Source organism: Haliotis rufescens, unplaced genomic scaffold (assembly GCF_023055435.1).
Source record: "Haliotis rufescens isolate VD_foot unplaced genomic scaffold, xgHalRufe1.0.p SCAF_70, whole genome shotgun sequence".
Lineage (NCBI taxonomy): Eukaryota > Metazoa > Mollusca > Gastropoda > Lepetellida > Haliotidae > Haliotis > Haliotis rufescens.
Window position 1 is genome coordinate 1,283,946 of NW_025964362.1, and position 26,501 is coordinate 1,310,446.

A 26,501-nucleotide genomic window follows, 5' to 3' on the forward strand; every position below is an offset into this window, starting at 1 on the left:
TTTTTTTTCCAAAGGTTTTTGTTTTGTAGTGAGTGAGTGAGCTGGGCTTAATACCACTTTTAACAGTATTCAGCTATATCCCAGTGTGTCAGCTTAACTGGAAAGCCCCAAGTGACGCAGGACTCAGATGTTGACCATTTTGGTGAATCCCATGAGCCCGAGTATGGTGCTGACAAACTGAGAAACATTATCAGGCCGAATCAGGATTCGAACCTAAAATCACAGGTTTCTGCTGCGGTCAAGGGAGACAACTCTGCACACTGAACCTTACACGACTCTGATTGGATAAGTACATATCAAACACTAGTGAGTGAGTGAGTATTGCTGGAATATTGCTAAAAGCAGCATAAAACCATATCACGGCGGGGCACACTAGAAATGGGCTTTGCACATTGTACCCATGTTTGGAACCCAGGAACCGAACCCAGGTCTTCGGCGAAACGAGCAAACGCTTTAACCACAAGGCTACCCCATCGCCCCAAACAAACACTGATGAAAAGGAACTTAATTTGGTGAAGCTCATGAACAAGGGTATCTTACTCATTATGTATGAACATATGTATGCACGGACAGATGGAGCCTAATGGTCAGTCAATATACCAAGTCTCTTGCTTCGCATGTAAACCCATAAACTTCAAAGAAATGGCAAATCACACGTAGTCAAAATTTCGGTCATCAGATAAACAACATCACAAACAAACCTTGTTAAATATTTTTAATTTTTCACATAATTATTTTTACAATTTGTACAAGTGAATTTCCGCATATTGCAGCAGAATGTGTAAAACCTGATAGATAGCACTTTCCTACACTGATACTAGGCTGTTTGTCACAGATAACATGGAACACCCTAACAATACTCTCTGTCGGCAGCTCAACTGGATGTTATCCCTTTCACATTAACATCTGTGAGATCTTCTATAGCTCCATGTCCAAGGTTGCTGCGAACATGTGTCCTGGTTCAAGGCAGCAAAAAACATATGTTCAGGTCCAAGGCTAGAGAATAATATGTTCAGGTCCAAGGCTACAGAATATACATTTTCAGGTCCAAGCTGCTGAATATACATGTTCTGACCCAAGCTGCTGAAAATACATTTTCTGGTCCATGGAGGAACAATTCCAAAGCAGTTGAAAAAATGTTGCCTTGCATTTAAAATATGAAACTCAATTCCTAACCAGATGACATTTGACTTGAAAATTCTTGACACCTTATTGACAGCTGCAGTTGATGCGAGATGTTGCCTATGGTCATTCTAGCCGTGAGATTCCATTACCACATTGAAACAAATGCAGCACTCCTGCACAACTTTCACATATTATTCACTGAAGACACACATACTCTGTCAAATGCACTTTATACACATACTGTCTTTGTTATCAAAAGTTGATCGGTTTTCCACAATACGCTGCCAAGTTGGCCTCCCTGAATGCCTCGGCAACAGTCTGTAACACAAAAACACACATCAGCAATATGTAATGTGATGTTAGCAATATGTAGTGTGATGTCAGCAACATGTAGTGTGATGTCAGCAATATGTAGTGTGATGTTAGCAATATGTTAGTGTGATGTCAGCAATATGTTAGTGTAATGTCAGCAATATGTTACCAAGAAGATGTCAGCAATATGTTCGTGTGATGTCAGCAATTTGTTACCAAGATGATGTCAGCAATATGTTCGTGTGATGTCAGCAACATGTTAGCGAGATGTCAGGAAGTTGATGTCAACAGTATGTTAGCAATCAGTTAATGAGATGATGGTGTGAGTTATACATTGTCAGTATATGATGCCAACAACGTGTTATCAGCCATGATGTCATGCTGCTTCTTGTTACTTTGCGAACAAGACAAAATATCTATGAAATAAGCTATTACTGACCTTTTAATCCTCATGTTACAATTAATCCTTATTTTACTCATCTAACCTGACACAAAGTAAGATCCAAGAGATGGCATGTTTAAAACAAAAACAATTAGCAGAATATCAGTATCAGAGGTGAGGTGAAATGGGGCTTAAAGTTGCAATCAAGATTATTGCACTTATATAGTGACATACTATCTCGACTAAAATTGGTTTTATAGTGCCAGCCCACTGAGACGCCATATCCTTGTTTTATCCCCTTAAAGCTGAGCCCCAGGCAGAGTAACAATAAGTACCTGTTTTAATGACTTTTGGTATGAAGTGACCGGGAATTAATCCAACGGCCTTCTGCTATCTGGGCAGATGCTCTATCCATTAGTGAGTCAGTTAGGTTTAACGCCGCTTTTAACATTATTCAGTTATATCAGTGGCATGTCAGCTTAATGTGGGAGGAAAGCCCGAAGTGATGCAGGTTTTAGATGTTTACCACTTCGGTGAAACCCATGAGCAGGGGTATGGTGCTGACAAACCTAGAAACATAATCGGGGCGAACCGGGATTCGAACCCACAATCACAGCCATGATATGAATAAAACTAAATTCAACTAAATGTAGTCATCTTTCTCCAAGAAAAATTACTATTCAACATTTTCATCTCTTAAAGGTGGTGAGGTGAAATTGGGTTTTACGTCGCGTCCAAGATTATTGCACTTATATAGCGACGTGCATGCACGTGTATGTGTGTGTGTGGCTGCTTGTACTAGTCCGGACTGATGCCGATTTATAGTGCTAGCTCACTGAGATACCATGCCACAGTTTAACATGAATACCCCACTCAGACACAGTATACTGACTCCGAGCCGACCAGTCCTTGTTTTAGCCCCTTAATGTCGAGCGCCAGACAGGGTAACAACAAGTACCATCTTTTAACGTCTTTTGGTATGACGCGGCCGGGGATCGAACCCCGGACCTTCCGCTCTCCGGGCGGACGCTCTACCACAAGACCACGGAGGCGGCCTCATCTCTTAAAGAATAAAACAATGTGACATATTGTTAATATCAGTATGAAAATTGGAGCACCTAAATTTTCGTATCACCCTAAATGATATTACTCACCGGATGTGCATGACAAACTCTAGCTATATCTTCACATGATGCACCGTATTCCATTGCAAATGCTGCCTCATTAATCAACTCCCCTGCAACCTGCAAAAAAACAAAAACACAAACATTTAAAACACACATTGTGGCTGTAGCTTCAATCTTAATATCAGTGCCACAGCACGTAGCTCACCTGGATATGTAGTAAACAGTTAAAACTGTCAACAAAGCGAGGATCTGAACTTAATTCACAAACCAAGGTAATAACAACGTAAAAACATACAATATTGCACAAAACATATGTTGAGTCCCACAATTAATAAAACACATTTAATTACTTTGGTTCCAACAAGGCCAAGTAGTGGGCATAAATAGATTTTTCAATATGGCTGCTGTGGTGGCCATATTGAAATTAGATTAAAAAATACATAACAAATTCAGGTGACATCATTGGTGAAAACAATCATGTGAAGTTTCACTGGTCCAGTAGTTTTGAGGGGATGGTGTTTATAGTGTGTGGGAATGCATTTTGAGAGAATTTAGGAGCATGGACAAAAGGCAAAACTTATAATACCGCGAAAAACGGAACACACACGTTTAACCCTCACTACTATCTAGGTTGGATACGTAGTATTTTATCACGGGAACCAATCAGTTCTTAGCATTCTGACATGGATTGGAGGTAAGGTAATATAAAATATTGCACATAGAAATTGCACCAAGGGCAAGGGCATGTTGCGGAGATGGTTGATATAAATATACATTGAGAATGGGTTAGTACATGTCACACATTAAGGCTAAAAAAACAATAGTCTTGGTTCTCAGGCACTGCCCGCATCATCATCATAAAGTTTGCCGCATGTTTCTGTTTTATTTCCATTTTTTTTAAAAAAAGAAAATCCTTAAATATTCCAAGTCCAAGGGTTGTCAAATACTGTATTCCAGTATTTCACTCATTAAGGCATACTTTGTAGGTCTTTCCCAGGTTGATTGTACTGTTTATTTGGTTGTACAACTCTTTATTTGGTTACATACTAGTTTGAACCAAAGAAAATAGAAGAAAAAAAGGAACCCGCCCACCCGCACTATATTTTCAAAAGCCATTGCCTGAGAACCAATTCTTTCTTTTTTAAGCCTAAGGAAAGAACTTGCCAAGGATTTTGTTACATATAGAATCAGTAGGACTTGTGTCTGTCCGCCAGTTAGATTACAGACCAGCTCATAAATATGTAAACACTTTATAACCAACAATAAATTCACTCAGCAGTGACCAACAGTGATCTGACAGGAGTCATTTCTAACAGAAGTGAGATGAGACATATGGGCAGACAACTGTGTACTCACTAGGGCTGTAACAATTACACTATGAGGCGAATACGATTTGTATCACGAACAAAGGGTAACGAATATGAATATTAATTCACAATACAATTATAAGTCAGCAGTTGATGTATTATTTGTTCTATTCAGTGAAACAATAACATAAATCATTTGACATTGTTTGTTAATTATTAATATATTAAACATTAATATACTGCACTTATCCAGTTACAAGTATCTGCTCAAATGCGACAATGACCAGTGACCACAATACTGTCAAATTAAATATTATAAGAGTGTTTTTTTTTAAGAAATCTATGCATATAATATGTTTTTATGGATATTTTTAGGTACAGGTTATGTAAATGCACATGATTGATATTCATAAATATTCGATTCTAGTGGCTACGAATAACGAATTCAATTCAAAATGAATACGGTTCGATTCAGCGAATACACGAGTGAATCGTAACAGGCCTAGTACTCACCGAGCCGATGAAGTGAACTCCTAGTAGTCTGTCTGTGTTTTTATCTGCCAGAACCTTCACCAGCCCATCAGTGTCCTGGTTACACTTGGCCCGACTGTTGGCGATCAGAGGGAAGGAGCCGATCTTGTACTCAACACCCTGCAACAATCATTGGTATTTGTCAGTGATATTAGAGGCAGAAGAAACTGTGGTAAATTTGTTTGTCGTAACTGTCAGTGGCATCAAATGATGGAACTGCCGTAGTGAAACAATATTATGTGTTGTCTTGGCTGAAATTGAACAGCAGTAGACAGCAGTGACTAGAACTTTCCAAAATGACTTTCAATAACAATTAGAGTTGTCTGCCCCTAGTTGTGCACATGCACTTGGCAGGCTGATCATTCGAGAAGTTTCTGGACGGACAGTTCTAGCTGTATCTAGAGGGCGATTTGGGGACTTTTCAACCTTAGATGTATTTTATCTACCTGACAAGTGCGATTGGATACCTATGAGGAAATCAACTCGTCACACCTTCCTCCGCTTACTCCAAATCTTCATCTGTGTATTTGTAGTTTCATTGCTGTTCAAGCATTTAATCATGAACATTCAAATTTTCATCAGTTAATTTTTGCTGAAAACATATATAAATGAGTAGTTGTTAATCAGTACTGTTAATTTCACTTGATCACCTTTACCAAGTGACATCACATGTTATCTCTACGATTAGTCAACGTGTATGTGTATATGATCCAGATCACCTGAGGTTGTGTATATGATCCAGGCCTCCTGAGGTTGTGTATATGATCCAGACCACCTGAGGTTGTGTATATGATCCAGGCCACCTGAGGTTGTGTATATGATCCAGACCACCTGAGGTTGTGTATATGATCCAGGCCACCTGAGGTTGTGTATATGATCCAGGCCACCTGAGGTTGTGTATATGATCCAGACCACCTGAGGTTGTGTATATGATCCAGACCACCTGAGGTTGTGTATATGATCCAGACCACCTGAGGTTGTGTATATGATCCAGACCACCTGAGGTTGTGTATATGATCCAGGCCACCTCAGGGTGTGTGTGTACATGCCATTAGGGTGTGTATACAAGATACTTACCTCTTCCTTGAGCTGTTCCTCCGTCTTGCCAACCCAGGCCACCCCAGGGTGTGTGTGTACGTGACATTAGGGTGTGTATACGAGATACTTACCTCTTCCTTGAGCTGTTCCTCCGTCTTGCCAACCCAGGCCACCCCAGGGTGTGTGTGTACATGACATTAGGGTGTGTATACTAGATACTTACCTCTTCCTTGAGCTGTTCCTCCGTCTTGCCAACCCAAGCCACCTCAGGGTGTGTGTATATGACGGATGGGACACAGTTATAGTCTATGTGGACAGCTCCACCCAAGATACCCTCCACACAGATAATACCTGAAGCAGTGGTAACAATGGGATCATGCCTAGATTCATTTGGATTGACCTTGTGGGCAGTAGCAAAACAGTTTGTCCTGATACAACTTGTAACAAAATATGATACACATCCTTATACCCCCCATTAACACTGGTTGGCTGTACCAAGTCTAGTATATTTCCGGACCAGTAAATTTTAAATAAATGTTGGTCCGGTGGTCTTGTGTTATTCTTTTTGGGACAAACAAAGTAATCTAAGTTTGAACAACTTTTGAATTCAGCGACAGATTGACTCTGAACTCAGCCAAAAAGCAGCCTAAACAACCCTGTGTGGTACAGTGGCTACCTTCTTGTCTGCTTTCTCATTCAATTACACTCACTCACTTGTTGTGTGAGCATGATAAAGTATCTGTGATTTAAAACCTTTCTTAATCAGCACATTTATGTCCAGTAGAGATCCAACAGGAACAGTAGATTTCCTTTGGACCACTGACAAATTTTAGTAAGTGTCAAACACTCTGTTCCCCATACTTAGAAGAGACACTACCCTATTGACCTACACACAAAAACCTACTCAAATACACATGAATTCATCAGAATGCAACTTTTTTTCCACCACAGGTATAACATATATGTGGATATCACACAATACCATGAATACTGTCATTACACAAACACAGAGAACCCTACCCTCATCCTCTGCCTTGTGAGCCAGCATAGGTCCATGTATACAGTCTCCGATGGCGTAGATGCTCGGCACGGAGGTCTGGAAGCGGGAGTTGACCGGAACACGGCCCCGACTGTCCAATTGGATACCCAGATTGTCCAGCCCAAGACCCTGTGTGTAGGGGCGTCGCCCAATGCAGACCAACAGCGTGTCACACTCCAGCTGCAAGTAGTGAGTGAGTGAGTGAGTGAGTGAGTGAGTGAGTGATTGAGTGAGTGAATGAGCGAGCGAGCGTTGGGTCTGGACAGATGTGAATGAAACATGCAGTCTATACTTTTCAGTTGTATTTCCTGTTATGCTAGGCATTGTTTCATATGCAAAGATTAAGATTACTGTGTGTAATTGTCTCATAAAATAAGCCCAGAAACAGCAATCAGCTGTACACTCATTTCTCACAGAACTACTGGGGATTCATTTGAAAAACACCCAATATTACAACCAAAATTACTTTAATGCAATGATCGGAATATAATTGTATCCGAAATCATTTTTTTACCAGGAAGGATATACGCTAATATCTTGTTATTTTAGTAGCCGCTTTTACTAAATATGTATAAATAAAATAATCATAAGCATAGCACTTTGGCATATTGCCGAATATTCTTCACAAATGGAACAGTTCGTCTAATCAGCGTTTGAGGCTTCAAACAGGCTTGCTATTTTGATCATGAAAACAATATGTTGACATATAACAGTCCAATAACAACTATGATTACAAGTCAAAGTATGGCATGTATGTTATCTGTATCCATTCTCTGACAGCTAAAGATAGTTTCAAGGGGTCAATAGATGTAATCTGATCATATCTGCTGTAAATAACTGTGAGATGGTGTGTTCAGTTCACAAACGATTTTGCCAGTATTAACAAAGTAATCAAAACTCATTGTCTGTGTGTGTAATGGTTTGTTGGTTGGTTTGTTGTTTAACGCTGCACTCAGCAATATTCCATCTATATGACGGCAGTCTGTAAATAATAGAGTCTGGACCAGACAATCCAGTGATTGATATCATGAGCATCGATCCTCCCAATGTGGGATCGATGACATGCATCAACCAAGTCAGCGAGCCTGACCACCTGATCCCGTTAGTCACCTTTTACGACAAGCATAGTCGCGTTTTAAGGCAAGCATGGGTTGCTGATGATCTATTCTACCATTGATCTTCACGGGTCTAATGCACAGCCTTGTAAACAGCTGTACATTTGGGGAAAAAGACCACACTATATACACAAGGAAATACAGTTGTCACCATGGTGCAGATCTGTTGCATTCACAAACAAATAATTCAATTTTCGTTGTGTTCATTGAAATTCCTGCATTCTGATAAGCTGAATTTGTCACGTGTTACTGCATTCATTTCCCGATGAATGTAAAAAATTAAGCCACGCCTACCGAGGCGCACTACTTTTGTTACTACGGAAAGTCGGGGAATCCCAATATTACAGTCCAGGGAATTCCCTTTCTGCTCGCATGTTTCGCCATGCACAGGACATTTAGCGACATTCATGCATACTCATTGTCCAAACCACCCACTGAAACTGAAGGCCACGAATGAATGAAACAGCAAACGTCCAGGCTCGCTCGCCTGTTATTTTCCTGCTCGCCTCGGTTCAACTTTCATATCTTCGGGTTTCATTTCTAACTAGCATTTTTCCAGCTGTGTTTTCCTGTTTTCAGGGAAGTAATGTTTGAATCTGGCGGTTACTATGCCGATTCATACAGTTGGCTCATCGGTTTTTCGATTCATGCCTCAATAAACCGAAAATAATACAAAGTCAATCCTTAAGAACATTTGCCATCGCAACAGTATTGGCAGTAATGTGCATGAGTTATTGTTACCATGGTTACTGTTCAATCTGCATCCTAAACCTACCTCTTGTGTCTTGCCATCCTTGGCTCCCTCGACACTGACAATGACGTTTCCGCCTGACTTGGTGGCACCGGTGACCTTGGTGTTCAGCATGAACTTCATGCCTTGCTTGGTGAGGATTCTCTGGAAGTTCTTCGAGATCTCCATGTCGATACCCAGACCACCGACATGCCCCAGGAACTCCACACAGGTCACCTGTGCTCCCAGTCGCTGCCACACAGAGCCCTGCAATACAACAGGGTATGAAACTCCCAAAAATTTCAGCCAGACCACAGGACTGGCTAGCTGAAATACTTGCCAGCCCTGACCAAAACCTGCCTGCCCACTATAATCATATGTTTCTCAGGATAATTTAATTAAAAATATGAAAACTGATAGCATAAGCGCATCGCTAAATGTTAGGTTGTCTAAAAGCTAATGGGGTTTCTTTTTGGTTACATTTTATCATTCATCTTTACATCTGAATTAATGCTTATCATCAGGAAATATTTAGAATATTTTCACCTATGATATATAACCCGACCGTCGGGCAGGGGGATTTGAAAATCTCTCAGCCCGAGTTGAAATCAACCCGTCTCGGACGGTCGGGCAGGCAGGTATTTCGAAGGCTGAATACAACCAATCCAGGATACTGTGTGTTGTGAGTGTGTATGCTTGTTGTGCTACCAAACAACCCACTATGTGAATCATGACGACGTAATTGGGCTGTGGTATACAAAAAGGCTTATTTCAAGGCCTTGCTATGCAGCAACCTGATATGTGAATCATGATGATGTAATGGGACTGTGGTATACAAAAAGGCTTATTTCAGGGCCTTGCTATGCAGCAACCTGATATGTGAATCATGATGATGTAATGGGACTGTGGTATACAATAAGGCTTATTTCAGGGCCTTGCTATGCAGCAACCTGATATGTGAATCATGACGACGTAATGGGACTGTGGTATACAAAAAGGCTTATTTCAGGGCCTTGCTATGCAACAACCTGATATGTGAATCATGATGATGTAATGGGACTGTTGTATACAATAAGGTTTATTTCAGGGCCTTGCTATGCAGCAACCTGATATGTGAATCATGATGACGTAATGGGGCTGTGGTATACAATAAGGCTTATTTCAGGGCCTTGCTATGCAGCAACCTGATATGTGAATCATGATGATGTAATGGGACTGTGGTATACAATAAGGCTTATTTCAGGGCCTTGCTATGCAGCAACCTGATATGTGAATCATGATGATGTAATGGGACTGTGGTATACAATAAGGCTTATTTCAGGGCCTTGCTATGCAGCAACCTGATATGTGAATCATGATGATGTAATGGGACTGTGGTATACGATAAGGCTTATTTCAGGGCCTTGCTATGCAGCAACCTGATATGTGAATCATGATGATGTAATGGGACTGTGATACACAATAAGACTTCCAATATGTGAATCATGACGACGTGATTGAACTGTGGTATCAAGTATAGGATATTTCAGCCCCTAGCTACCCAACAACCCAATAAGTGAATCATGATGACGTGATGGAACTGTGGTATACAGTTTAATTTCAGTTTAACGCTGTGTCAAATAGACTATTTACAAGTGCTCTGTTCACACCCACACCACTATCCAAACTTGAACACATCAAACTTCAATTATTAACAACTTAAAACAAGAAAAAGGCAGTGTCCACTTTGAAACATGCCTGCTTTCAAAGCATTAGAATGTATTACTTATAAATGTTTCAAGATGTCGTCTCTCTTACCAGTTCAACTCCGATTACACCAGCTCCAATGAGGACGAGTTTCTCAGGTACTTTCTTAAGTGAAAGGGCACCTGTTGATGACACAATCTGCTCCTCATCGATCTACAATAACATAATAATCATACAGTTGCTAAGTTTGTAGAATGCAAAGAGAAATTGTTGATACAAAGAGTGAGTGAGTGAGTGAGTGGTAGGTTCAATGCCGCTTTGAACAGCATTCCAGTCATATCACTGCATGTCAGCTTAATGTGGAAGGAATACCTGAAGTGATGCAGGTCTCGGAAGTTTACCACTTTGGTGAAACCCAGGTCCATGGATATGGTGCTGACAACCTTGGAATAAAAATCGGAGCAAACCAGGATTTGAACTCATGATCATAGGCTTCTGGCGTGCTCTAGGGATGCAACTCTGCATGGCGGATTGCAGCACCTTACACAACTGGGCCACCCATAATAACCATGTAGTATACAAGCAGCTGTTTACGTTACAAGCAGCTGTTTACGTTACAAGCAGCTGTTCACGTTACAAGCAGCTGTTCACATTACAGGTGTTCACATTACAAGCAGCTGTTCACGTTACAAGCAGATGTTCATGTTACAAGCAGCTGTTCACATTACAGGTGTTCACGTTACAAGCAACTATTCACGTTACAAGGAGCTGTTCACGTACTGGCAGCTATTCACATTACAAGCAGCTGTTCACATTACAAGCAGCTGTTCACGTTACAAGCAGCTGTTCACATTACAAGCAGCTGTTCACGCTACAAGCAGCTGTTCACATTACAGGTGTTCATGTTACAAGCAGGTGTTCACATTACAAGCAGCTGTTCATGTTACAAGCAGCTGTTCACATTACAGGTGTTCACATTACAAGCAGCTGTTCACGTTACAAGCAGCTGTTCACGTTACAGGTGTTCATGTTACAAGCAGCTGTTCATGTTACAAGCAGCTGTTCACGTTACAAGCAGATGTTCACGTTACAAGCAGCTATTCACGTTACAAGCAGCTTTTCACGTTACAAGCAGCTTTTCACATTACAAGCAGCTGTTTACGTTACAGGTGTTCACGTTACAAGCAGCTGTTCATGTTACAAGCAGCTGTTCACGTTACAAGCAGCTGTTCACATTACAAGTAGCTGTTCATATAAGAGCTGTTCATGTTACAAGCAGCTGTTCACGTTACAAGCAGCTGTTCACGTTACAAGCAGCTGTTCACATTACAGGTGTTCATGTTACAAGCAGCTGTTCACATTACAGGTGTGTATGTTACAAGCAGCTGTTCATGTTACAAGCAGCTGTTCACGTTACAAGCAGCTATTCACGTTACAAGCAGCTGTTCACTTTACAAGCAGCTGTTCACATTACAAGCAGCTGTTCACATTACAGGTGTTCATGTTACAAGCAGCTGTTCATGTTACAAGCAGCGGTTTAGGTTACAAGCAGCTGTTCACATTACAAGCAGCTGTTTAGGTAACAAGCATCTGTTCACGTTACAAGCAGCTGTTCATGTTACAAGCAACTGTTCATGTTACAAGCAGCTGTTCATGTTACAAGCAGCTGTTCACGCAGCTGTTCACGTTACAAGCAGCTGTTCACGTTACAAGCAGCTGTTCACGTTACAAGCAGCTATTCACGTTACAAGCAGCTGTTCTCGTTACAGAGGAGGAAACTAAAACATCATTCCATCATAATTGTGTAAATGCCAAAAAACTTGCTGGCCGGAACATAAACCTGAAACTTGAAAGAGGTGGACTTTCTATTGTGTCCACAAGTTCAAATATATGCCCACAAGTTCAAACCAATATCTCCAACACCAATCCATGCCAATTTCCTTGTGTTTGGAAACACTACAGCAATAATCAAATAGAAGCTGATATACTTTGTATCTAAACCTGGTGTAAAGCAGTAAGGAAAATGAAGGTTTTATTTCCTTATTTACAACAAATATACAAATATGCATTGTTCCCAAACAAGATGCACAGATCACATGCCTACAGGCTGACACCAGGAAGATTACTGCACGAGGATATTATCTTCATTAAATCATCCTTTGCACATAGATTCCTCACAGTAGCACACACAACTTGCGCACCTCATATTCCTTAGACCTTGTTAACGCTAACACTTGACTTGAATCTGATTGATAATGTACCATCTTTAATTAACTAATCATGTCCTTTTAAGGCCGGGAATAAATAACAGGACATGATGAAATTTGGTTTCAGAAGAGAAGAAAATATATTTCTGGATGTGTTCCAAAATGAACTTCCTCTAAACATTATCAATTATATGTTTGTTTTCTCGGTTTCCCCTAGAGGGATTCTGGTTTAGGACAGGTACTTACTGACCTATGCTGGTCTCACCATGGGGATTCTGGTTAAGGATAGGTACCCACTGACCTATGTTGGTCTCTCTATGGGGATTCTGGTTTAGGATAGGTACCCATTGACCTATGCTGGTCTCAACATGGGGATTCTGGTTTAGGATAGGTACCCATTGACCTATGCTGGTCTCTCCATGGGGATTCTGGTTTAGGATAGGTACCCACTGACCTATGTTGGTCTCTCTATGGGGATTCTGGTTTAGGATAGGTACCCACTGACCTATGCTGGTCTCTCCATGGGGATTCTGGTTTAGGATAGGTACCCACTGACCTATGCTGGTCTCTCCATGGGGATTCTGGTAAGGATAGATACCCACTGACCTATGCTGGTCTCACCATGGGGATTCTGGTTTAGGAAAGGTACCCACTGACTTATGCTGGTCCCACCATGGGGATTCTGGTTTAGGATAGGTCCCCATTGACCTATGCTGGTCTCACCATGGGGATTCTGGTTTAGGATAGGTATCCACTGACCTATGCTGGTCTCACCATGGGGATTCTGGTTTAGGATAGGTACCCACTGACCTATGCTGGTCTCACCATGGGGATTCTGGTTCAGGATAGGTACCCACTGACGTATGCTGGTCTCCATGGGGATTCTGGTTTAGGATAGGTACCCACTGACCTATGCTGGTAGCACCATGGGGATTCTGGTTTAGGATAGGTCCCCATTGACCTATGCTGGTCTCACCATGGGGATTCTGGTTTAGGATAGGTATCCACTGACCTATGCTGGTCTCACCATGGGGATTCTGGCTTAGGATAGGTACCCACTGACCTATGCTGGTCTCACCATGGGGATTCTGGTTTAGGATAGGTACCCACTGACCTATGCTGGTAGCACCATGGGGATTCTGGTTTAGGATAGGTACCCATTGACCTATGCTGGTCTCTCCATGGGGATTCTGGTTTAGGATAGGTACCCACTGACCTATGCTGGTCTCACCATGGGGATTCTGGTTTAGGATAGGTACCCACTGACCTATGTTGGTCTCACCATGGGGATTCTGGTTTAGGATAGGTACCCACTGACCTATGTTGGTCTCTCCATGGGGATTCTGGTTAAGGATAGTTACCCACTGACCTATGCTGGTCTCTCCATGGGGATTCTGGTTCAGGATAGGTACCCACTGACCTATGTTGGTCTCTCCATGGGGATTCTGGTTAAGGATAGGTACCCACTGACCTATGCTGGTCTCACCATGGGGATTCTGGTTTAGGATAGGTCCCCACTGACTTATGCTGGTCTCACCATGGGGATTCTGGTTTAGGATAGGTACCCACTGACCTATGCTGGTCTCACCATGGGGATTCTGGTTCAGGATAGGTATCCACTGACCTATGCTGGTCTCACCATGGGGATTCTGGTTTAGGATAGGTACTCACTGACCTATGCTGGTCCCACCATGGGGATTCTGGTTTAGGATAGGTCCCCATTGACCTATGCTGGTCTCACCATGGGGATTCTGGTTTAGGATAGGTACCCACTGACCTATGCTGGTCTCACCATGGGGATTCTGGTTTAGGATAGGTCCCCATTGACCTATGCTGGTCTCACCATGGGGATTCTGGTTTAGGATAGGTATCCACTGACCTATGCTGGTCTCACCATGGGGATTCTGGTTTAGGATAGGTACCCACTGACCTATGCTGGTCTCACCATGGGGATTCTGGTTTAGGATAGGTACCCACTGACCTATGCTGGTAGCACCATGGGGATTCTGGTTTAGGATAGGTCCCCATTGACCTATGCTGGTCTCACCATGGGGATTCTGGTTTAGGATAGGTATCCACTGACCTATGCTGGTCTCACCATGGGGATTCTGGTTTAGGATAGGTACCCACTGACCTATGCTGGTAGCACCATGGGGATTCTGGTTTAGGATAGGTACCCACTGACCTATGCTGGTCTCACCATGGGGATTCTGGTTTAGGATAGGTACTTACTGAGCTATGCTGGTCTCTCCATTGGGATTCTGGTTTAGGATAGGTACCCACTGACCTATGTTGGTCTCACCATGGGGATTCTGGTTTAGGATAGGTCCCCACTGACCTATGTTGGTCTCACCATGGGGATTCTGGTTTAGGATAGGTACCCACTGACCTATGTTGGTCTCTCCATGGGGATTCTGGTTAAGGATAGGTACCCACTGACCTATGCTGGTCTCTCCATGGGGATTCTAGTTCAGGATAGGTACCCACTGACCTATGTTGGTCTCTCCATGGGGATTCTGGTTTAGGATAGGTACCCACTGACCTATGCTGGTCTCACCATGGGGATTCTGGTTTAGGATAGGTACCCACTGACCTATGCTGGTCTCTCCATGGGGATTCTGGTTTAGGATAGGTACCCACTGACCTATGCTGGTCTCACCATGGGGATTCAGGTTTAGGATAAGTGCCCTCTGACCTTGCTGGTCTCACCATGGGGATTCTGGTTTAGGATAGGTACCCACTGACCTATGTTGGTCTCACCATGAGGATTCTGGTTTAGGATAGGTACCCACTGACATATGTTGGTCTCACCATGGGATTCTGGTTTAGGATAGGTACCCACTGACGTATGCTGGTCTCTCCATGGGGATTCTGGTTTAGGATGGGTACCTACTGACCTATGCTGGTCTTTCCATGGGGATTCTGGTTTAGGATAGGTACCCACTGACCTACGCTGGTTTCACCATGGGGATTCTGGTTTATAATAGGTCCCCAGCAACCTATGTTGGTCTCACCATGGGGATTCTGGTTTAGGATAGGTACCCACTGACCTATGCTGGTCTCTCCATGGGGATTCTGGTTGAGGATAGGTACCCACTGACCTATGTTGGTCTCACCATGGGGATTCTGGTTTAGGATAGGTACCCACTGACCTATGCTGGTCTCTCCATGGGGATTCTGGTTTAGGATGGTACCCACTGACCTATGCTGGTCTCTCCATGGGGATTCTGGTTTAGGATGGGTACCCACTGACCTATGCTGGTCTCACCATGGGGATTCTGGTTTAGGATGGGTACCCACTGACCTATGCTGGTCTCTCCATTGGGGTTCTGGTTTAGGATAGGTCCCCACTGACCTATGCTGGTTGTACCATGGGGATTCGAGGTAAGAATAGGTCCCCAGCAACCTGTGCTGGTTGTACCATGGGGATTCCAGGTTAGAATAGGTCCCCACTGACCTATGCTGGTCTCTCCATGGGGATTCTGGTTTATGATAGGTCCCCAGCAACATGTGCTGGTTGTACCATGGGGATTCCAGGTTAGAATAGGTCCCCAACAACCTCTGCTGGTTGTACCATGGGGATTCCAGGTTAGAATAGGTCTCCACTGACCTATGCTGGTCTCACCATGGGGATTCTGGTTTATGATAGGTCCCTAGCAACCTATACTGGTAGTACCATGGATATTCCAGGTTAGAATAGGTCCCCAGCAACCTGTGCTGGTTGTACCATGGGGATTCCAGGTAAGAATAGGTCCCCATCAACCTATGCTGGTTGTACCATGGGGATTCCGGGTTAGAATAGGTCCCCAGCAACCTGTGCTGGTTGTACCATGGGGATTCCAGGTTAGAATAGGTCCCTAGCAACCTATGCTGGTTGTACCATGGGGATTCCAGGTTAGAATAGGTCCCCAGCAACATGTGCTGGGTGTACCATGGGGATTCCAGGTAAGAATAGGTCCCTAGCAACCTATGCTGGTTGTACAGTGGGGATTCCAGGTTAGAATAGGTCCCCAGCAACCTATGCTGGTTGTACAGTGGGGATTCCAGGTAAGAATAGGTCCCTAGCAACCTATGCTGGTTGTAAAGTGGGGATTCCAGGTTAGAATAGGTCCCTAGCAACCTATGCTGGTTGTACCATGGGGATTCCAGGTTAGAATTGGTCCCCAGCAACATGTGCTGGTTGTACCATGGGGATTCCAGGTAAGAATAGGTCCCTAGCAACCTATGCTGGTTGTACAGTGGGAATTCCAGGTTAGAATAGGTCCCCAGCAACCTATGCTGGTTGTACAGTGGGGATTCCAGGTAAGAATAGGTCCCTAGCAACCTATGCTGGTTGTACAGTGGGGATTTCAGGTTAGAATAGGTCCCCAGCAACCTATGCTGGTTGTACAGTGGGGATTTCAGGTTAGAATAGGTCCCCAGAAACCTATGCTGGTTGTACAGTGGGGATTCAAGGTTAGAATAGGTCCCCAGCAACCTGTGCTGGTTGTACAGTGGGGATTCAAGGTTAGAATAGGTCCCCAGCAACCTATGCTGGTTGTACAGTGGGGATTCCGGGTTAGAATAGGTCCCCAGTAACCTATGCTGGTTGTACAGTGGGGATTCCGGGTTAGAATAGGTCCCCAGCAACCTGTGCTGGTTGTACAGTGGGGATTCCAGGTTAGAAAAGATCTCCAGCAACATATGCTGGGTGTACCATGGGGATTCCAGGTTAGAATAGGTCCCCAGCAACCTGTGCTGGTTGTACCATGGGGATTCCAGGTTAGAAAAGATCTCCAGCAACATGTGCTGGTTGTACCATGGGGATTCCAGGTTAGAAAAGATCTCCAGCAACATGTGCTGGTTGTACCATGGGGATTCCAGGTTAGAAAAGATCTCCAGCAACATGTGCTGGTTGTACCATGGGGATTCCAGGTTAGAAAAGATCTCCAGCAACATGTGCTGGTTGTACAGTGGGGATTCCAGGTTAGAAAAGATCTCCAGCAACATATGCTGGGTGTACCATGGGGATTTCAGGTTAGAATAGGTCTCCAGCAACCTGTGCTGGTTGTACCATGGGGATTCCAGGTTAGAAAAGACCTCCAGCAACATGTGCTGGTTGTACCATGGGGATTCCAGGTTAGAATAGGTCCCCAGCAACATATGCTGGGTGTACCATGGGGATTTCAGGTTAGAATAGGTCTCCATCAACCTATGCTGGTTGTACAGTGGGGATTCCAGGTTAGAAAAGATCTCCAGCAACATATGCTGGTTGTACCATGGGGATTCCAGGTTAGAATAGGTCCCCAGCAACATATGCTGGGTGTACCATGGGGACTTCAGGTTAGAAAAGATCTCCAGCAACATGTGCTGGTTGTACCATGGGGATTCCAGGTTAGAAAAGATCTCCAGCAACATGTGCTGGTTGTACCATGGGGATTCCAGGTTAGAATAGGTCCCCAGCAACCTATGCTGGTTGTACAGTGGGGATTCCAGGTTAGAATAGGTCCCCAGCAACATGTGCTGGTAGTACCATGGATATTCCAGGTTAGAATAGGTCCCTAGCAACATATGCTGGTTGTACAGTGGGGATTCCAGGTTAGAATAGGTCCCTAGCAACCTATGCTGGTAGTACCATGGATATTCCAGGTTAGAATAGGTCCCCAGCAACATGTGCTGGTTGTACCATGGGGATTCCAGGTTAGAATAGGTCCCTAGCAACCTATACTGGTAGTACCATGGGGATTCCAGGTTAGAATAGGTCTCCAGCAACCTGTGCTGGTAGTACCATGGAGATTCCAGGTTAGAATAGGACCCCATCAACCTACGCTGGTTGTACCATGGTGATTCCAGGTTAGAATAGGTCCACATCAACCTACGCTGGTGTAATTTACCATGGGGATTCCAGGTTAGAATAGGTCCCCAGCAACTAACTACTCACTTATTTACAGACTGCTATCATAGAGCTGGATTATTGCCAAGTGTGGCATTAAACAAATACAAACTCTTCTCTCTTGAACCTGTTGCTCTTAAATTCATCATGTTAACATTAAACTTACTTTTCCTCTGCAATATTTTCAAATGAAGCTCTGATAATCTCTTATTATCAACATTTATAATATACAGTCAGAGAGCAAGCTCTGAATGCTTTCCATAACACACTTTCCATATAATATCCTGACATTGCATAAACGTGTTATTTATATTTTGCCTAGTTACTAGGGCTGGGACGATACACCAACTGTGAGATCCGATACTTATCCCGATACCTTACTCATGATCCGATATGTATCACGATACTTGCACATGCTCTTATCTGTGGTGCGTGAGCAATCTTTTTCAAAGGCAGGATGGCCAAATACCTGGCACACTGACGATTTACAGTTGGCAGTGTCAAGTATGGCACAACAAATGAAAATATTTATGTTTTCACTAATAATTGCACTACTGATTAGTGTTTAGTGGAACAGTTATTAAAGCAAACATTTAAGGTCAGAATCGATATTTTTGCCTTAGTGTGCGACTGTGATCGATACTTGTATCGAGAAGTATATAATCGCGATCCACCCATGCATCGGTGTATCATCCCACAACTACTAGTTACTGACCTCTATGCCTGGGAATGGTGTGACCTCTGACCCAGTGGCAATGAGAATATTCTTGGTGGCAACTCTCTCCTCTGTGCCATCACTCTTCACAACTGTCACCTCATTTGGTCCTGTCACCTTGCCAAAACCACGAAACTGGGTCACCTGAAAAACGTAGATACAGGACTATTATTCCTTGCTGACTCAGTAATAATGTTCCTTGCAAAATCAGTGCAAAATCAATATCCATCACTGGTCACAACTGAACTTGATCAATCAAACATAACCCAAATTGTGCCACAGCACTGTAGCTCACCTGAATATGCAGTCAACAAAGACAGCCAATATTTCTTAAATAACTTCAATAAAACACACTAAAATTCTAACATTTGAATATGATGTCATTTTAAGAAGAAACATGCATACCAATGTTTAGTTTCCTCTGTCAGGCATTTTTTAGAGGCGGTAACGTTTACTAAACCAAAATGTATTTTTCCCTCGGCCCTTAGGGAACTTTGGAGACAAGCTAGACGTGAAGATTGTAGATGTCTGGGTTGGGATGTCTGGTGTGGGGCTGAGTAGCAGATTTGGATAAGATGGTAGGCGTAGGACGGGTTCTCCAGCTAGCTGGAACCACGCTTTAGCTGGCCATGGCAGACTCTTAGTGATCTTAGCACTACGATTATTGTAAGCCTATGTTAAAGTATGGGAGTTACGATCATCGTAGCGCTAAGATCGCTTTGTGCAAGTGGGCCCTGGTCTGGGCTGCTTTGTGATTGACCTGGGGGAGGAGAGTCTGGGTGGAAAAGTGTATGTGCTTAGACCCAGGAGATGGTGAGGCTATCCTGGCGCTGACCGCTGTGAGAGCATAGCGCAACTGAGGGCCCAAGGCGCCTGGTCATCCTGAAGTGGAGGAGGCGTTGCGATTGGTCCTGGCGCTAGTGATCATGTGCAAGAGGTGTTGGAGGTCATCAGGTGATCGCAAATGGGAAAGGGAACAAGCCGACCGTCAAGAAAATGTTTCAGAAAAGGCATGTGAACGTTGATCCGGCAACTTTTAGTCGCTGGTGAAACTGGTGTTAAGTTGAAGCAGGGACAGGGTGCTTTTGCATAAAGCAATCTTAGCACTAAGTTGATCGTAACTCCCAAACCTTAACATAGACTGACAGTCGTAGCGCTAAGGTCGTCTTGTACAACGACACCCAGGTCATCAAGACAGTAAGCTAAGGTCGTCGGGGGAGGCGAAGAGAATAACTCGGAAGGTGGAGGAGAGGCCTGAAGAAGACCCTCTCTGTAAAACGTAACATCCTCAATTGATAAATCAGAGCATACAGGCCATCAATCTGCAAAACTACATGGTGGGCGGCAAGATGGGCAAATGTGATGAGTCTTTCCCCATCTTGGGACATTTACTCAATCGCATCACATGAAATACATTTGGAAAAAAGTTAAACACTGTATATAAGTTTACCGGCATAAAAGACCTAAACATAACATGTTCCTGGAAAACATGACGAACCCCACACCCAAACACAACCTCAGTGTGTTGAGTGCCAACCAGGAAACAAAACCATAAATACCTAAATAATAGAACTATGTTAACAGATGGTCAACTACAAGTAAATAAATGAGAGATTGACAAATATTTCCAAAACCTACAGCAAATATTGCATTAGAAAGCACAACTGTTATATTCAACATGGCGACCAAGGGGCAAAGATCAGCTGAGTTACGTGGCCGCCTTAAATTGTGTAAATAAACAGCATAAATCAGAAATATACTGCAGTGGAATATATTGTCAGGGAATGGATATAATGGATGATCACCACCAAAAACGTCAAGAAAACCGAGAATAACAAAGGTAAGATACTGTTAACTATGAGCACTATGAGGCAGACAGAGAAGAATATGAGGGAGTAGGGGAGTAGGGTATCAGGGCATGGGCTATAGCCTGTTTCAACTGTCTCTCTGTTCCAGCACTGTCTGTTTGTTAAGGTAGGGAGGCTAAAGTACTGTGTAGTGTCAGGTAAGGTAAAACATTCGGTTTTTTAATATGGCTGCCGTGATTTGAGCATCTGGAACAAATTGAGAGTCATCATTGGTCGGAACCTATGACGTCAAGTACACAGCAATTATAAGTATAAACAAATAATAAGTATGTATAGAAACTCTTGCTTTTATTCTTATCTCAAAATGACAAGATAAAGTGAAAATATACTGAAACACTTTGAGAAACACCTATTCCATTTTTTTTAACATTTGGCACATTGGCCACAAAAATCAAACTCAGTTGTTGTGAGTATTTCGGCAGGAGGTTGTCAAACACAAAAGTGTCATTGTACAGGAGACGTTCAGTGTTTCAGTACAAGTGTGACAACACTGTATATAAAGCATCACTTGTGGCACAACTATGTGTTTCATCATCAGTGCAACAACTGTCAAACACAATAGTGTCATTGTACAGGTTCAAATCTCATTTGCTGTGTTTGGAGATCAGTGTTTCAGTATAAGTGTGACAACACTGTATATAAAGCATCCCTTGTGGCACAACTGTGTGTTTCATCATCAGTGTAACAACTGTCAAACACAATAGTGTCATTGTACAGGTTCAAATCTCATTTGCTGTGTTTGGAGATCAGTGTTTCAGTATAAGTGTGACAACACTGTATATAAAGCATCACTTGTGGCACAACTGTGTGTTTCGTCATCAGTGTAACTACTCCTCCTCACCTTGTTCTTGTTGAAGAGATGAGCTATACCACCAGTGAGCGCCTTCACCGCACTGGACTTTACAGACATCATTTTTTCCAGGTTCAGTCTGACTCCATCACCTGTTTTAATGAGTGTATGATGTTACTATGGTTACACAACTGTTAGCACTCCAATAAACAATATATTGTGTGACTGAAAGTTTAGGTATCAGGGACGATATTACATCTGCACCAAACATGTTCACTTAAAAACTCCCCAAACCTTGTCAACGTAAGAACCAGACTGCAAACTCCACAAGCTATCCTGTCAGTCCAGGTCAAAGGGCAATGCAGACTGCAGACTGACCTTGTTTTGTAAGTTGTCAACCAGTTTGCTTTTATTTGACTAGGACACACTGAGTCTTCTTTTGACGAGGTCAGACGAGGTTTTACCATAGTGTTCAAGATTATTTCACTTACCAAAGAATCTGCATGCATGTGTGGATGCTTGTATTAATCTGGACTTATGGCAGTGAGTGAGTGAGTGAGTTTTGGTTTTACGCCGCTTTTAGCAATATTCCAGCAATATCACGGCGGGGGACACCAGAAATGGGCTTCACACATTGTACCCATGTTGGGAATCGAACCCGGGTCTTCGGCGTGACGAGCGAACGCTTTAACCACTAGGCTACCCGACCGCCCCTTGGACTTATGGCAGTTTCTATGAGATACCATACACACAGTAGTTAAACATGGACACCCCTATCAGACACACTATACTGACTCCACTTTTATCTCCGAGTGCCAGACAGGATAGGGTCTTTTGGTATGACGAGGACAGGGGATCAAACCACCTACCTTCTTCTCTCCGGGCAGATGCCTGTATTAAGAGGCTCTCTATATAGATCAGTACCAAATAACTGGTACATTCTACAAAACTATTTCCACTACCAATAAATAGTTAAAAACATTATTGTGCTTAATGCTTTACTAAACAATATTCCAACTGTATCAAAAAGACCTGTGAATGATCATGTCTCCACCAGACACTCCAGTGATTGATATCATGAGCAACAGTAGATGCCATGCCACACGATCTACCAAATCACCAGGTCTGACCACCCAAACCGTGAGCCACCTCTGGGCATGCTAGGTTGCTAGGGATCTATTCCAACAATGGAATCACAACGTGTGGTCTGAGAAGCCTGCACACAGACACCACCTAGTAACCTACACTCTATCCCTCTTCCTTCCAGGTCCTTGGTGTTGGCCATGGCGTAGAAGTGGGAGTTGTTGAGAAGGGCCTTGGATGGAATACAGCCAACATTCAGACATGTGCCTCCATATGTCTCGTTCTTCTCCACACACCCGGTCTGAAATCACAATAAACAACAAGAATACTCTAGCATGTTTCGTTATGTTTATTCCAAGACCACCATCTCCTTTGATTACACCAGTAATATCCAAGCTGGAAAAACGATATAAACACAAATGCTTCCATCTTGATCTGAGATGTTTGATCTTTAAGTCTGATACGATACCTCTATCTGAGGACACCTCCATAGAAAGTCACGTCATTATATAGACAGAAGAATAGATATTTTTAATATAAGTAGAACTATCATGGTTCCCCAGAAAATCACAAATGCAGGTGAAACAACAACATAAGAATGATGAAGCATAACACAACAATGACAAAGGGGAGATAAATACTGAAAATCCACTGAAACCTAATTGTCTCCCTTTGACTGTTTCCATATATATATACCTTTTATTCTTTATGTTTATGTTGTTGGGGCCCATATTCTTACCTGGACTGCACACAACATGAATTTTATGGACACAGCATGTACATATGCTTGAATCATATGACTGTAAGCATGAGTGAGTGAGTGAGTGAGTGAGTGAGTGAGTGAGTGAGTGAGTGAGTGAGTGAGTGAGTGAGTGAGTGAGTGAGTGAGTGAGTGAGTGAGTGAGTGAGTGAGTGAGTGAGTGAGTGAGTGAGTGAGTGAGTGAGTGAGTGAGTGAGTGAGTGAGTGAGTGAGTGAGTGAGTGAGTGAGTGAGTGAGTGAGTGAGTGAGTGAGTGAGTGAGTGAGTGAGTGAGTGAGTGAGTGAGTGAGTGAGTGAGTGAGTGAGTGAGTGAGTGAGTGAGTGAGTGAGTGAGTGAGTGAGTGAGTGAGTGAGTGAGTGAGTGAGTGAGTGAGTGAGTGAGTGAGTGAGTGAGTGAGTGAGTGAGTGAGTGAGTGAGTGAGTGAGTGAGTGAGTGAGTGAGTGAGTGAGTGAGTGAGTGAGTGAGTGAGTGAGTGAGTGAGTGAGTGAGTGAGTGAGTGAGTGAGTGAGTGAGTGAGTGAGTGAGTGAGTGAGTGAGTGAGTGAGTGAGTGAGTGAGTGAGTGAGTGAGTGAGTGAGTGAGTGAGTGAGTGAGTGAGTGAGTGAGTGAGTGAGTGAGTGAGTGAGTGAGTGAGTGAGTGAGTGAGTGAGTGAGTGAGTGAGTGAGTTGGGTTTGAACAGTATTCCAGTTATGTTATGGCATGTCAGCTTTAATGTGGCAAGAAAACCTGAAGTGATGCAGGCCTCAGACGTTTATCACTTGTCCCATACACATTTACGAAATTATCTTGTTACTGAAATCCTGTGGGCTATGAAAAGCCCATCTTGCCTTATGCGCGACTATGCAGGGTAAAAGCTATCCGTGAGACAAATAGGTTGTTTCGTGATGTATGCAGGAGGACATTCCACTGTGATATCCATATGGTGCTTCAGGTCGGAAAGTCCATGAAGTGTTCAATGAAATCATTGAAGTATTGTTCTTTAAACTTGCTAACCGTCATCACTTTTGATATATGTTGTGTAATGAAGGGAAAATCCTTATGAAAGCTCTCCATACAGAACAGGAACAAAGACTGGAGGAAACAAGTACATCATCAACTCCTCTACAAACCTTGAGGCCAAGTTGGGCTGCCTTGACTGCTGCCACATACCCTCCCGGTCCAGATCCCACCACAACCAGGTCAAGTTCCTCTGGAGATGAAAAGTAGCCAACAAGTAAAATCTGCACTTGACTGAACAAAAATAATGAGATAAAGAATTGCTACAGTAACTGCATCTTAAAACATGCACATTTTTAATATATGTTCATTTTTTCAAATTCTTGAAAAACTGCAATTACTGAACACAAAATCAGATCTTACCTCCAGTGGAATAATTTCTGGAAATGACAGCACCAAGACATCTCCCTGTAGTGCTGGGATTGCCCCCCTGCAAAACAAAGGTTTAATATGAAGTGAACATAAATGATTCAAATAGAACAAGATTGCATTTTAGTGGAAACCTTCCGCCACTTGGGCAAGGGACGTGTACAAGTTGCCTTGTTCTCTGACATTTTTAATTTCATGGTTTAACTACATTTTGAGCTTTGTCCACTGGAGCTGCTGCAGATTATGTTTGCCAACTAGTTCATGTATTTTCTGATGCTAACTTCATTTTTAGATGTATCTACTTTGTATGATACTAATTTTGTGGCAATCATATTTCTGCAGATTCCACATAATCACACCTGTCCACCTACCTATTATTCAAATAATAATGGTGTCGATATAGCGACACTCGAGTGTCGCTATAGCGACACCATCAAACATGCCAGGTACATAAGGGGTAAATGCATGTGTACACAATTAGATGCAGATTTGTTTTGACAAAGTATCATCAACACCATTTTGATTTTTCGTAAATTCTTTTCCATTACGATTACAACATGGCATAGATCTAAACTGACAAAAGACATCACTTTGCGGTGTTCATATGTTCAGAGTTAGGCCTTGATCAGGAATTGCACTCATGCACCCCACAAACACCGTTATGATTCACTCGTATTTAAAATCGGAAGTTAGATCACATAATATTTCTTGGTTGTCATTATCATCACGGTGTTATCGATAAAACAAACTTGGCCTGAACAGATACCGGTATTGCACGTCCTTCAAGGTTTGCCGACACTGATGAAATTATACATTATTAAATCCCGAAGCGCAATAAATGACATTATAATTCAGGTGAATTAATTGTTTCGCTGTAAGGAAATCGTCAGGTTGTGATTGAATAGTGCGATGAGTCAAAATATACCCGTAAGAGTAACGAAAATCGCGACACAGAAGAGGCCAACATGACTTTGGAATTTTAGTTTGTTCAGAGAACGCTAGAGGGCGAAGCTCAGTTAAGTTCCGGTTTTTCGAAAACACTTTTCCTAACGACATATGTTTTAAAATATCGTCATGATTATGTTTGGGATTTTCGAGTGACACTGGTACATAAAATTGTGGATAAACCACAACGAAATATATTTTAACAGAGTGTCTAGATGAATTCTTATGTATACACCCTTTTTTTAAATCCTTTACACTGTATTGCGCGTCGCGTTTACATCTCTCTTCGCACACCTCCGCGGACTGTATAAACAACTAATTATTTTAATAAGAACAATCAGCCTACTGACTGGGCATGAATCAACATTGCTAATCGGCTAATCTCGTTTTCGTTAAGCAAATAACCCAGACATATACCGGTTTTCATTTCCGGTGCACCGCCGTGATATTGCTGGAATATTGCTGAAAGCGGAGTAGTGAGGGTGTGGGTTTAACGCCGCTTTT

The 26,501-nt window shown here is 42.8% G+C and overlaps 1 protein-coding gene and 1 long non-coding RNA gene across 2 annotated transcripts; one reads left to right on the plus strand and one right to left on the minus strand.

Moving 5' to 3' along the window:
• Positions 1–700: 700 nt before the first annotated feature.
• LOC124135489 (dihydrolipoyl dehydrogenase, mitochondrial-like) lies at positions 701–26,079 on the minus strand. Its single transcript, XM_046500882.2, has 13 exons — positions 25,978–26,079; positions 25,047–25,113; positions 24,797–24,876; positions 23,090–23,228; positions 21,896–21,996; positions 19,187–19,330; positions 10,504–10,605; positions 8,752–8,973; positions 6,843–7,041; positions 6,046–6,173; positions 4,767–4,904; positions 2,974–3,063; positions 701–1,443 (listed from the first exon to the last, which is right to left on the minus strand). The coding sequence occupies exons 1-13, from the start codon at positions 26,017–26,019 to the stop codon at positions 1,378–1,380; spliced, it is 1,518 nt and encodes a 505-aa protein (XP_046356838.2). The 5' UTR covers positions 26,020–26,079; the 3' UTR covers positions 701–1,377.
• LOC125376711 lies at positions 2,064–3,047 on the plus strand. Its single transcript, XR_007219211.1, has 2 exons — positions 2,064–2,521; positions 2,889–3,047. It is a non-coding gene; the product is annotated as an uncharacterized LOC125376711 (long non-coding RNA).
• Positions 26,080–26,501: the final 422 nt, after the last annotated feature.